Source organism: Grammomys surdaster, unplaced genomic scaffold (assembly GCF_004785775.1).
Source record: "Grammomys surdaster isolate TR1022 unplaced genomic scaffold, NIH_TR_1.0 126178, whole genome shotgun sequence".
Taxonomy (NCBI): domain Eukaryota; kingdom Metazoa; phylum Chordata; class Mammalia; order Rodentia; family Muridae; genus Grammomys; species Grammomys surdaster.
The window spans coordinates 1453711-1467045 of NW_021620984.1; the positions used below are offsets into that span (position 1 = coordinate 1453711).

At 40.1% G+C, this 13335-nt stretch overlaps 1 protein-coding gene across 1 annotated transcript; it reads right to left on the reverse strand.

Annotated features, from left to right (window-relative positions):
• Positions 1–259: 259 nt before the first annotated feature.
• Positions 260–11523, reverse strand: Aga (aspartylglucosaminidase). The gene is made up of 9 exons (XM_028757652.1): positions 11301–11523; positions 9537–9690; positions 8876–8988; positions 7683–7795; positions 5871–5982; positions 4692–4767; positions 3322–3429; positions 2450–2583; positions 260–500 (listed from the first exon to the last, which is right to left on the reverse strand). The coding sequence occupies exons 1-9, from the start codon at positions 11425–11427 to the stop codon at positions 400–402; spliced, it is 1038 nt and encodes a 345-aa protein (XP_028613485.1). The 5' UTR covers positions 11428–11523; the 3' UTR covers positions 260–399.
• Between the last annotated feature and the right edge of the window lie 1812 nt (positions 11524–13335).

Here is a 13335-nt window from a genome sequence, read left to right on the forward strand (position 1 = left end):
GGCATGCTTCTGTCCTCTGGGTACTCAGATACAGATACTTTATTTTCTATCACATTATGAAAATAAAACCCCAGAGTAAAAGAAGGTTCTCATGGCATTGATCATAAATTAAAATACCACTTACTGTTTTAAAAAAATATGCATCATATATATATGTATATATATACATATATATACATATATATATGATGCATATTCATTCTCAAGTGGTAAACAGACCTTAAATGAAAATAAACAAATAAGGAATCAGATACAGAAATAGCACTTCAGGATAATTTATTTTTGCACTTAATTTACACAAGTACTTGAAATAAATGAAGACACTACATGATGTCACTGAGCACCTTTTGGAGCCTTCATGTCTTTCCTCTTCACATTCACCTTGACAGACAGAATAGATTAGATGCAGTCTACTTTTTCTTCAGTTGGCTGATTGTACAGAGAATTATACACCATGAATCTAAACTGAGTAAATGTTGGAAGTCTGTTGCAAGCAGCACCTTAAGCCAAAGAGACAGGTAAGGGTTACAGGAGGCACGCATTCAGAAACAGTAACAATAATATTTGTGTAGACATTGCTGAGGCATATAGCATTATGTATGTTGCATACCTAGATCCTCTACATATATGTATATGTATTGCCCTTCATGCCTTCATAGTAATCATGGAAGAAGAGGAGGATAAGGTAATTACAGCCTTTTAAAAATTATTTTATGTAACTAAGTGCTTGTCTGCCTGTATGTATAGCGCATGTGTGCCTGGTGTCAAGGAGGTCAGAAAGAGGCAGACACTCTGGAACTGAAGTACAGATGGTTGTGAGCCATTGTGTGGGTACTGGGAACCTAATGTGTGTGTGTGTGTGTGTGTGTGTGTGTGTGTGTGTGCGTGTAGGTCCTACACAAGAACAAGTGCTCTTCATGAGTGGGACAGACCTATCCACCTCCCACATATATGTAATACACATGCAGCTTGGTCTTTATACGGGACCCATAAGGGCAGGAGCAGGGGCTGTCTAGTACTCTGTTGCCTGCCTTTGCATCCCTTTCTCCCAACTGGACTGCCTTGTCTATCCTTACTAGAAGAAGATGCACCTTGTCCTACTGCAACTTGATATGCCAAGGCAGGTTGATCTCCATGGGAGAAAATGAGATGGGAGGGGGAAGACGTGTGAGGGGGGACTGAGAGGAGTAGAGGAAGGGGTAGCTTCGATCAGGATGAAGTGTTAATAAATTAACCAATTAATGAATACAAAGAACAAGTGCTCTTAACTTCTGAGCATTTCTCCAGACCTAATTGATCCCCTTGAACATCAAAGAGCTGATACCACCCCCATACACTTAGTATCACTGCTAGTATTTTACTCTTTCAATCCCTTTCTTAGAAAAAAAATCAAACTTTTTATTTTCCTAGCTACTAGAACATTCTCTTACCTATAAATCCTTCCCACATCATCCCTTTCCTTTCTTTCTGCTCGTTCACTCTTATGGAAAGCAAGAAGAGTTATTAGTCAATATGCTTTCTGTTTTGAGTTCAGTTCCTGTTCATCCCTGCAGGGGGAGAGGTCCTTCTGTCATGACTTATTAGAAGTAGTCAACTTTTAATTCATATAGTTAGATAATTAGTATCTTCCCACCCTGCTAAATGTAAATTTGAGCCTTTTGTGGCTTATCTGTTGAGAGGGAATCATTAAACTGCCTTATTTGATACATAAAGCACCCCCCTCATAACTTTGTTTGACTTTTATGTCTTAGAACTTTAAAAAGAATTAGGCATTCTTCAAACAAGCTCTTCAAATACAAAAGTGTGGGAAGTAAAAGATCAAAGCAGGGCAGTGAGCAGTCTAGCCTAATAAGCTCTATTGATCAGCAGGCTGTGAGTATTCTCCATCTGAAGGCTCAGGGATGGGAATCCGCAGTGGCTGACCTTCTACACTTTGCGGCTGGGACTGGCTCATAAGAAAGTAGACAGAATACAAGACACGGCACAAGCAGTGCCTGAACAATTCCTCTGGTCGTCTGGCTTACTAACTAGCAAGTGTCTATTCTTCAGAACACTAAGAAGACTGAAATGACTGAGATGTTTTAATGCATGAGAAAGAAGTAAGGGAGATTAATTTATCCTCACTATCTCTAACCAGTAAAAGGATTTGACTAAATTTGCCTATCAACATGCCCTCCAGCCCAAACTAAACTTTTAAGATAGATACAGAAGATTAGAGTTGCAGAACAGTAGGCCAGGACTTCCAGCAGTCAGACAAAATAGCATTTTAGGTCTATGCTTCAATGCTACAGCAGAATTGACAGATCATCAACTGACATGCACTTAGAATCATCCTAACTTTTACAGACTCCCTTTTTATATGAATATAGTGTAGAACGGGCTTGGATAGAAGTGTGTATCTTTTAAGGTCTCTTGTAAATTCACTCAAATAAAAACAGATCTAACTTACCATAACTTCCCGTCACATTGGCACATATAACAGCTCCAAAGAATTTTGGATAGTATTTCTGAATTCTTGAAATCACTTTTTGGCAAGCTATGGCTGGGTCATCCCCTCCTCTCATATATTCTACAGCTTGGTAGCTAATATAAACAGAGGAGACAGCTTAGTATCAGAGGACAGAATAAACACTAACTCCATACTAGGCTAGTTTAACATCAGAAAATCAGAAACCACCGCATTTTTCACATCTAGCATAATACCTATGAATGAATACAAGTCCTATCCAGCCTTACTACCAAGACAAGCAAACTCTGCCACAACGTCATCTATTCAAATCATCCACCATTATTTTCTGATGAAGACTATTATTTTTGGCTTTGGATGAGTAACTGTCACTTTAGTAGTAACAGGCAAAAGTCACAAATAGAGGTTATATTTGGATAAGGAAAAGCTATAATCACAGGGTTAACACTGTACGTGTTCAAACTACACATGTGTAGTTATTAACTGCATACAGTGGTTCACTGCAGTCTCTACTCTTCCCAGTTATCTCAGACCTTGTATCCACTCCTTAAAAAGAACGCAAGCACTCTCCTCTGTGAAGCAGGGTGAGACACATTTCACTTCACAGGATAAAGATGACTCAAAGCGAAGGATCACAAGCTAACTGGCAAAACCAAACCAAACCATACAACAGCAACAACAAAAATCAAAAATAGATAAAATCAACAACAACAACAACAAAATAAACACCCCCAGCTTCGAGAAAACCTGTCTTGCACATGAATCTGGACAACACACTACAAAAGTCCTATCTGCTCTGCCAATACGTGTCTTTTCCAAGGATCTTGGAAATTTACAAAGGTAAGAAGCCCCACCTTGGCAGAAAGCGCAGGAGTGTGTCACCATCTCCAGTGGCTGCAGCTGCTCCAGCCGTGTCATCAGCATAGGCTCCAGCTCCAGGGATTGGTGAATCTCCTACACGACTTTGTGAACAGACAACATAAAATTTCAGGACAGGAAACCAAATGTAAACTAAATTATGTTGTAAACTGTTTCAAAACTGGGGGCTGTTCCCGCCCAGACCTTGGCTACTGGTTTAAGTCAATTCTTGACGAGAGTGCAGTTTTTGTTTGTTTTTCAATTAAGGTTTTCAAAGAGCAATGCTAATCTATTACTTTGTTTTCAGACAGATTTGCACTGAAACAAAACTGAATTCTTAGAAACAGATTCAAATACTGCTTTCCCAACAGTGGAGAGACGTTGACTGACAGGAAAAAGAAATGACTTAAAACCAGAAGGATAAGTTCTAGAGATCTACTGTACACATGAAATTACATTTAATAGTACTAAATACGGGATGTAAAACCTGCAAGAAGAGAGATGTTAAAAAGCATGTGAGACAATACATAAGTTAAGTAGCTTGGTTTAACTATTTCTCATGTTTTTCTATGTATGGAAATATCATGCTGTACTCCATAAATACTTGCACTTAGCAATTAAAATTTTTAGCAAAAACTGTCATCAGTTCATCGTGTCATCGTCCACAGATTTACAGCGACTCTTCTCTGCTTACACATCTCTCAGTCTCTCCTGAACAGCTCTCACTATTTCCTTACACGGCTTCCTACGCAACATGCCAAACTTTTCCTAGTTTCCTCTTTTAATAAACCTACTTAAAATACCTTTCTTCTACTTAAGAACAAAGCAACAACAAAAGAAACATACAGTGTCTCAAGCTCATCCGGCTTGGGTTCCTCTTATTCTACTATCACAAGGAAGTGCTCCTCGGTAATCACTAGAGCACATAAGAGCATGCACACGAGTACTCGTACGCATGTGCGCACGCACACACTCACATAGACAAACACACACACACATGCATTCCAGCTTCTCTTCCAGCCACGACTCCATCAACCTGGAGTGTACTTGTATACACCAGGACCACTGGCTGCATGCTGCACGTCTCCCTTCACTCCCTTCAGTCTTGTGTAGTCAGGTCCCAGTCTCAAGTCATCATTTTACCGGCATTACTAACTACTCAGGTTACAAACAGTAACCCCTAACATTTCTAAACTCTGTAGTATCTGGCTTGCTCTGGCCATTAACATATGCTACTATGTTTCCTTCCACATTTATCCCTGAGGTTAGGATTTCACTTTATCCTTGGCATCCTGCACAAGCCTTGGCATACACTGTTTTACATTTGAAACATATTTGAGAAGTCTGCTCTTCGGGAAACACTAACCCAGGTATTTTGAATTTTATACCATTTGTAGAGGTGCCAGCAGCAGTATGTCCCATCTTATGGATTACAACCATGCCTAGAGATTAAAAAGCAAAAGAAAGCAATGTGAGTACCCAGCACATCCCTTCAACACATCCACACAATGGCTCGACTGAGGACTGCTGCGGTGTGAGGTGTGGGTCCCCTCAGAGTTGGATCCATAAAGTGATGGATGTAGGAGGGGACTGTGGGCAGGGGGGACCGTTACTAGGGGCAGTGCTCTAATTAGGGGGATTAATACAAGAAACCCAGAGAACCAGACATACCACCTATGAGCCAGAAAATGGGACTGCAGCAGACAATGAATCTGTCACTATCTGCATTTCAGAATTTTCCACATCTAAAACTGTGAGAAATACATTCCGGGTGTTTATAAATCATCTACTCTATGATAGTGTGATTTTACATACTGACTCCATTAAGAAAATAAAGTATGTTCTCTTATTAAATTATACATGGAAGAACAGGAAAAATTAACAATACTAAAAACTATATCAGTGGTATAAATGATTTCATAGTATTATTGGACATAAAACAAAAACCAACCAACCAACCAAACAAAAAAAAACCCTTGTATTCTTAATAATCAAATCTACAAGTTATTTTCTGTATGTGTTCAAGGGCAATTTCCAATAAAATCATTGATTTTGATTTTAAGATAAACAGTCAGCATTACAGCTTAGAAAAATTATTACAGGTCATTTTATATAGCAAATATAAATTTGGTTACATAAAATAACCAAAGCAATAAATATTAATCATTTGATAATCAACATTTTAATAGTTACTGGATATCTGGTATTTTATATAAGTAATTACAAAAGTGTATATGGATGCTAAGATAAAACGACATATATTTTTATTTATTCATATACCACCTATATGAATTCATGTTTTAAGGTATACACACACACACACACACACACACACATATATATGTATATATATATATATATACATATATATATATATATGTGCTTGTACATATATTGAGAGCGAGGTAAACATACCAATGAGGTATTTATGTGGCAGTTAAAATAATGAAAGCAGGCTAACTCCTGGCACATAGGTAAAAGTGAATATGAGCTATGGAAGGTCATTAAGTAAAATAATCAATTATTTGCATAAAAAGTGAATTACCAATAGTATCATGACCATGGATAGCCACTTCTTTGTGGGCAGGATTACTCTGCTCTAAGAAACCAGAAGGTTTGTAGGGTCCACAGTATTTTGAAGGATCTGGTATAACGTTCTGTAAACAAGATTCCAGATTTTTTGGTTAAAAGGGGTGTTAAAGAAATGGGCAAATAATTGTGTATGATTGCTAATCACTAGAAGAAACCAGAAAGATAACAGGAACTCAGAACTTAAACGTTAGCTTAAAATTATGTGAAAATGGAGAGTTCTCAAAATTACATATTGTGGATTAGAACATGTGCAAAGACTATGTTTCCAGATATCTTTACATGCATAAATCCTCAGGTATACAGTGTTTAGAAATTACATGTTCATTTCATAGGAATAAGTAGCCAGCCTGAGCTGTACATGTCAGAATATGGGTCCCAGATGACAAATTGTGAGATTTCAAGTAAAATCTGTTATAAAAGCCACCTTACTTTTAATCTTGGTTTACAAAGTATCCAACTTTGACACAGAGGCATAGCATTTTAAACTGTAACATTTAAACTTGAAAACTGCTCACTCAAGTTATAAGGAAACAACATGCACAGAATGTCAGGTTCTAAGCAATTTTGTAATTTTGTGTTGGACACTGCTCATGTAGCTTCATGGAGCCTGCCAGCCATGAGCTGGACCCCTCTGGCTACAGCCATTCTAAGTGGCAATATAAGATTCTCTTAAATGTTAAAAGTACAGGAATATACCAATACATTTAGGATGTTTGAACAGATTGGTAGTAAGATAACAACTTTTTTCTTTCTTCTTTTTTCAAGACAAGGTGAGGTTTCTCTGTGTAGGCCTGCTGTCCTGGAACTAGCTCTGAAGATCAGTCTGGCCTGAAACTCAGAGATCTGCCTGCCTCTGCCTCCCAGCTGCTGGGATTAAAGGGACCCACCACCACCACCACCACCACCACCACCACCACCATGCCAAGATAAGAACTTAACACAGGCTGAGCACCCCTTGTCAGAATACCTTGTCTTGATACCAATTTTTATATGTGCATAATGAGATAGCTCAGAGATGGACCCACGTGTAAGCAGACAATTCACCCATGTTATAGGTCTATCTCTAGGATTACTGTGCAGACAACTCTACAGGCTTTTAGTTGCATTTGTGGGTTGACTGCACTTCCTGAAGTAGTATGGCCTTTCACGCTTGTTCCTGTGACATCAAGTTGGTGGTCAAAGCATTTTTGAATTTCAGACTTTTCCTTTAGGGATGCTCATTCTATTCATACCTTGTAAGATTGTGTCCAAGGTTTACTGCCAGCTCTCTCATGACAAATGAGCTAAGCCTTTGTAATTAGGATTAACGTAATAAAGAGATTAGAGACTAAGATATTCATGGAAGCATGGCAAAACCAAACTGATAAATGCTAAATTTCCTACTGAAGTAAAATGATCCCACTAGTGACAAACTAGATACTGAAGTGTGAATTTTCTAGTCAAAGCACTGCAATATATTGGATATATTTCACACAGGTAACATTTAAGAAATATTCTAGACTGTCGATTCTGTTCCAAGGAACTACAAGTAAAACAGTGTTGATGGAGTCAGTTCAATTCTTCATAGCAAACCTTGAACTTACATACTACTGCCAGAGAGAGCAGGATGAGAGGGATGCCTGAAGAGGGGCACACCCACAATCAACTCATACAACTGGTTCTAATAAGTGGCCAGGACACTAATCAACACAGGCAATAGAGGGCCAAAGGGATCACTGAGCATTGTCAAGTAACTGACTTTTTAAAGTTGAATTTACACACATACTCTCCAGTAATTTGGCTGGCAATTTCGAGAAAGCCAATCGGAATGAAGTGCTCTTGAGGTATTGGTAGATAAGTCCTCACTGGGAAACCCCATACTTTCAGCGAACTTGGTGGCTGGAGAAGAAAGAGGAAAGTGTAAGCCTATGCGTTGTTTTCTAAGCAAAATACATGTGCTAGAGGCTCTGTGGGTCAGCTGTCACTCACATGGGGCAAAGGGTTGGTAAACAGGCTTTCAACCGAGTTTTGAGGGAGTAGTTTCTGGATTCTCAGATTCCCTGTGTCTTTCCCATGACCAATCCATTGGAGACCTTTGGGTTGTGCATCTGTGTCTTTCCTGTCATTGATCTGTCGCAGACCTGTGGGTTGTGTATCTCTGTGTCCTTCCCATGACTGATTCACTGGAGACCTGTGGGTTGTGTACCTCTGTATCTTTCTCATCACTGATCCACTGCAGACCTTTGTGTTGGGTATCTCTGCGTCTTTCCCATGACTGACCCATTGGACAACTTCAGACTGTGTATCTCTGTCTCTTTCCCATGACTAATTTGTTGGTCTTTCGGTTGTGTATACACTTCCTTTACTGCCTCACTTTCCTATCTTTCCTTTCTACTTTGAAGAACTACAGCCTTTCACAGTGCACACCTCTCACTGACACAGAATTCTTTTGCTTTAACTAGAGTGAAAAGAACCAGACACACAAATGGACTCCAAACACCGAAAGCCATCCTTCTCTGCAATTCTATGCCAAGCCTACTAAGGTTGCTTCATAGGCACATCATTAATATTTTTCTTCATCATAGGCCATATTAGGACCTTCTGCAATGGAACCTGGAAAAGACTTAAGTGACCGTCACTGCAATCTCTTTTTGGCACTACTGCCTCATATAAACAGTGCCCACTGGGTGTTCTATGTGTAGAAATGCAACGCAGGAAGGGAACTGATGGAACCTGCTTCAGCGGCAGCAATCGCTCAGTGACGGATAATAACGTATTGCTTACAATGTGGTCTTGAAGACAAAGCAAGATACAGAAGGAATCTATCCAGTTACTGTTGATGAAATAAAACAGCGGGCATTTGAACTTAGGTCTCCTTTGCTCTCTACATCACAGGGAGTTCTTTTCTTTCTACTTTTCTTCTTCAGGGATAATTGACAAAAAGAGTAGAACAGAATTTCAGTGTGGTTTTAAACATACCTGAGTCCCCCACTAAAAGCGTGTGTGTGGTATGCTCCAGGACTTTCCTAGCCACTCCAATCGCGTTTTTAATTCTTCTAAGGCCTCCCACTGCTCCCACGTCCATAACAGTGCTGGAAGGCAAGGATGTGGAAGATTTACAAAGGCATTTCTGTTGGCTCTTGGACAGAAGAGCTGCATTTCTCTAAGCAGCAATACGTTGAAGGCTAAACTGCATCTCAACACAGAAGTGAAAATCACCTGTAAAGTTGACAGATTCCCACAGACAAAAATCTAAGAACGAAAAAGTCAATTTAGTATACATATATATCCCAACACATTATTTTAAACACGGCTTTCAAAGAGGCCTTCAGGGAGAGGTCACCAAGACCACAGTATTTGCAGATGGCAGTAAATAACTGGGTCACAGGCTCAGTTCTGTAACTGAGGGTTCTCGTCAGCCGAAGCTACTGAACCACATACTTTTCTGTGATCCTGAGTATCAGGATGACCTTTTGGCTTTATTTTCTCTTCCTGCCGACTCTTTATCTTGGAAGGGAGAAGCCCCGTAAAAGCCAGGGGTTCTGATGTACGCTCATATTCATGCATTCTTCCATCCTGCTCTGATTATGAGCTAACCTGACGGGAAATCGCAAAAACAGGTCCCGAAGGGCATCCTTACCCATCCATGATCATGGCATCCAGTGTGGTTTCCCCACCTTCATCAGGACTTCCTCCGAAGCCTACAGTACCATCACACTGCTCCTTCTCACACACAGCACAGCCGTTCTCCACTGCATCCAGGGCAGAGCCTCCGGATACTAATGTCTGCCATGCTGTGAAATTCCAACAGTGCTGATTTAGAGTCAGATAATTTTCAATGTGAAATGCAACAAGCCAAGAACAGTTTGAGATGTCTAAGGTTTTTTATTCTTAACATTTATACTGCTAAGCTGAAATTTTAACAAGTTATTTCACCAAATGGGACAAGAGCACAGCAGGGAAATTCGAATGGCACAGACAAAATTGTATGGCTAGTTACTATAAAGAATTCAAAGACATTGGCTCTTAGTGGAAATTATTTCAAAAACTTAGTGGTAACTATTTTTCTCTGTGTAACAAATATGTCATCTTTAAGAGAGTAGATTCAAACTATTTGGAGACAGTTGAACTTTAAAGTATTCTCAATCACATCCTAACATTTCTTCATTACTATTTTTCTCCTTTTGTGAGACAAGAGTCTTGCTATCTAGCCCTAAGCCCAAATGAAAATCCATGTACAGCATAGGCATGCCTAGAAGTCTGGGTCTTCCTACCACAGCTACTTGAGAGCTGAAATTACAGGCATATATATGTCACTTGTTAGGTTATTAAAATATGCACAATTTACACTCTCACTGAGAACAAGTATCATAGCAAGTCTCGGCAGAATATTACAACAGCAAATGACTTCATGTGGGTGAATTAATCTCACCTTCATGCAGCTTTTGATATAATATTTTATAATTATGATTCTCATTTTCAGAAGAAATGGATAGATATGAATAAAAAATTCATTCAAGGCCACACTGTATTTCAGAAGTTGCCCAGTTTCGAAAAGTCATTTCTCTTAAGGTGTCTGTTTCTTGTCTGTGTTTTGTGTTCTGTGGGTATTGAGTGGGTAGGTCTTTAAAGGACAGATGTTCTACTTATAATTCCTTAAAGGTTGGTTTTAAGAAGTGTCTCCCCCAATTCCAATACTAGCAACTTACATAGAATTGTACCAAGCATATAATGGTGGATTTTCTTTGTTTTGTTACTGTTGGGGTTTCTTTCTCGGTCTGATTTCTCTTTCGCTGCTTCCTATGCATCCCCTACAACATACACATTTCCCTACAGTGGTTTCTGGATCCAGCTGTATCCACAAACAACTAATGTGACAGCAGTCTCAAGGGTGGCAGGGTTGGGGGGGTATAAGGTACAACCTTAAGAAACTCTAATGATAATTTTAATGATAATTTTAAGGTAGTAGTTATAAGGGCAGCGTGACTAACATTGATCAAACACATATGCATCAGTAGGAAATGACCAGTTTCCTAAACTGGAATCCAGAAGATACTGAAGAAACAGGAGGGAGATTTTCACAAGAAGTGGAGAGCGGAAGAAAACTTCATGGCAAAAGACCACCACAAAAAGTAAGGCTCTGTAAAAGTATAGCAAAGAGGCCCAAGGGCTAGAGGTCAGCCAATACAGTGCTGGTGCGGGAAGCAAAACAATATACCAGATCCTAAAATGCGGTAGTGGCGGGGAGGATGGAGAGGGTCTGGTGCAAAGGCAGAGATGCAGGAAGAAGACGGAAAGGAGGCCCGCCCTGCTGGAGCTCCTGTAACGCTCAGGGCCCAGTGCAGCTTCCTGAACAGAAGAGCTCGCACAGCGCAGCCACCCACCCCGGGCTGCCGCTCCGCACCTGCTTCGGTGGCATTCATAAAAGGCCAAGTGTTGACGACGAGGGGTAGAGGGCTGAAGCCCCGCACCCGGGGTATGCCCAGCACGAGCGGCAAGAGAAGCAAAGGCAGATTCGACTTCCGCGCCATAGCCGAACGCCCCGCCGAGCAGCGCGGAAAAAAAGTCCCGGCCGGCCGCGCGCCCAGCCGAGCGGCGCGAGAAAGGTCTCGACCTCCTCAAGACTCGTGATTCCCTTTGGTCTCATCCCCAACTCCCTCAATTCTCGCGAGATTAGGCCTGCTGTTGGACCTTGAAAAGTGTGTGTGTGTGTCACTTGAAATCTCAGATAACTGATAAGAAACTATTTGAGTTCTATAGATTTGCCATCTTAACTGCAGATTAAAGGTAGACAGTCGGCCAGAGCTAAAATCTACCCCGGACTTCCTTAAAATTTTAAAATGTTGAGTGTAGGTGAAGTGCTCCTGCTTAGGGCCAAGTTCGTTTGAGGCATTTTCAACACACACTTTACATCATTTCTTCACCACAGGTTTTTGTAGGACGTCCTTTAGTTACAAATCCCTGAGCTGGAAGGAAAGGACACACTGAGCAAGCAGAAACATACCCTGTACATTGCCCACTGAAGTGCAGATTCCTTGCCTCTAGCCAAGAAGGCTAATTCCATTCTTTTCTGAAGGTATTTTATTTTATCTTTATGCCTGGCACCATTAAGTACTAAATAAATGTTTGAATAAAAGGAGAAATGGGAGCTTTACATGCATGGTACCGGCTGCTCATTTTGATAATTCAGTTGCTGCACAGATGTGTGAGCATGGACCAGTAATCCCGTTGGGACTCCGGGATGCTTGTCCATGTAGCGGAAGGAAGACATAATTTTAAAGAACATCTATAAATCTATCCAGACTGGTAAAATATGAACTAGGTGGGAGTTGTGAGGCTTCGAAACCCTACAAGGTTCTTATTGAATGGAAACTGAATCTGCAGTTTAAACAGCATAAGATATCCTAGAATTATCCCCAGGCAGGGAAGTGCTATTAAAAAGTTAGGTGTAATTAAAAAGAAACGACACATGATCCTTCTTTGGGGTTTTGGAGGAGGACCAAACTATTTGTGCTGTGCTAATGAGCATAAAGCTCGTGCTAGGTTGAGGTGGGAAAGATGGATGAAAGGGAATAAGAAAGCAAGGAAAACACTTATTGTCTTCAGAATTAATTTTCCATAGCACCTGAGTTGTTATTTATAAGTTCAAAGAACCGAGACATGCTTTCAAGAATTATAAAATATAATACATGGAGAACTGGTCGAGGTTCCTTCAGCTTGGTTTTGGGCGATATAATTTCTCCAAGCTGAAAGAACATAGATTCGTACAGAGTTGGGAGAACAAGGCAGGCAAATTAAAGGGAACAAGATAAGGAGGGGGAAACCCTCCCTCTTGGGATCTAATTTTCCTTGCCTTGTTGAGAATCATGAAACTTCAACAAAACTCATAAAGCTTTTAGTCTGTGGAGATTATTTTCCTAAGGACAGCTCAAGCAAGGATGTTAAAAACAACACATGATCAATGTTTACTTCAAGAAGACTGGGTGTTGCTGTCTTGGATTTTATATTAACATCCCTGCCTCATCCCCAAATATAAACAGTAGACCTTACAAATCTCTGAGCTTGAAGGAAATGTGATTTAAATGTCAAGTTTTTCTAAATCTTAAAACCTTCTAAATTGTATCCATTAGGGAATGTAACTTAGCCAAGATTCTCTCTTTGTGTTATGTCTCCCAGTGTGTGTCTTTGTTTGTCTGTTTCTCTTGGAGAGAAGCCTTCATCCGTACTTTGGAATTGTATACATTCTTAATAACCTCATTGATTTGGTTCAGCCTGTCATCCTGAACTTCTTTTCCTTGGCCTAGTCAAAGTTTGGGCTTTACCCTAGGATGGAAGGAAACTCTACTCATGGTGGCAAGCTCTGTTAGGCTGTGTCTTCTTCCCTTGTGCTGTGTCTACTCTTTTCTCCAAATTCTCTCTTTACTTGAAATCAAAATCTT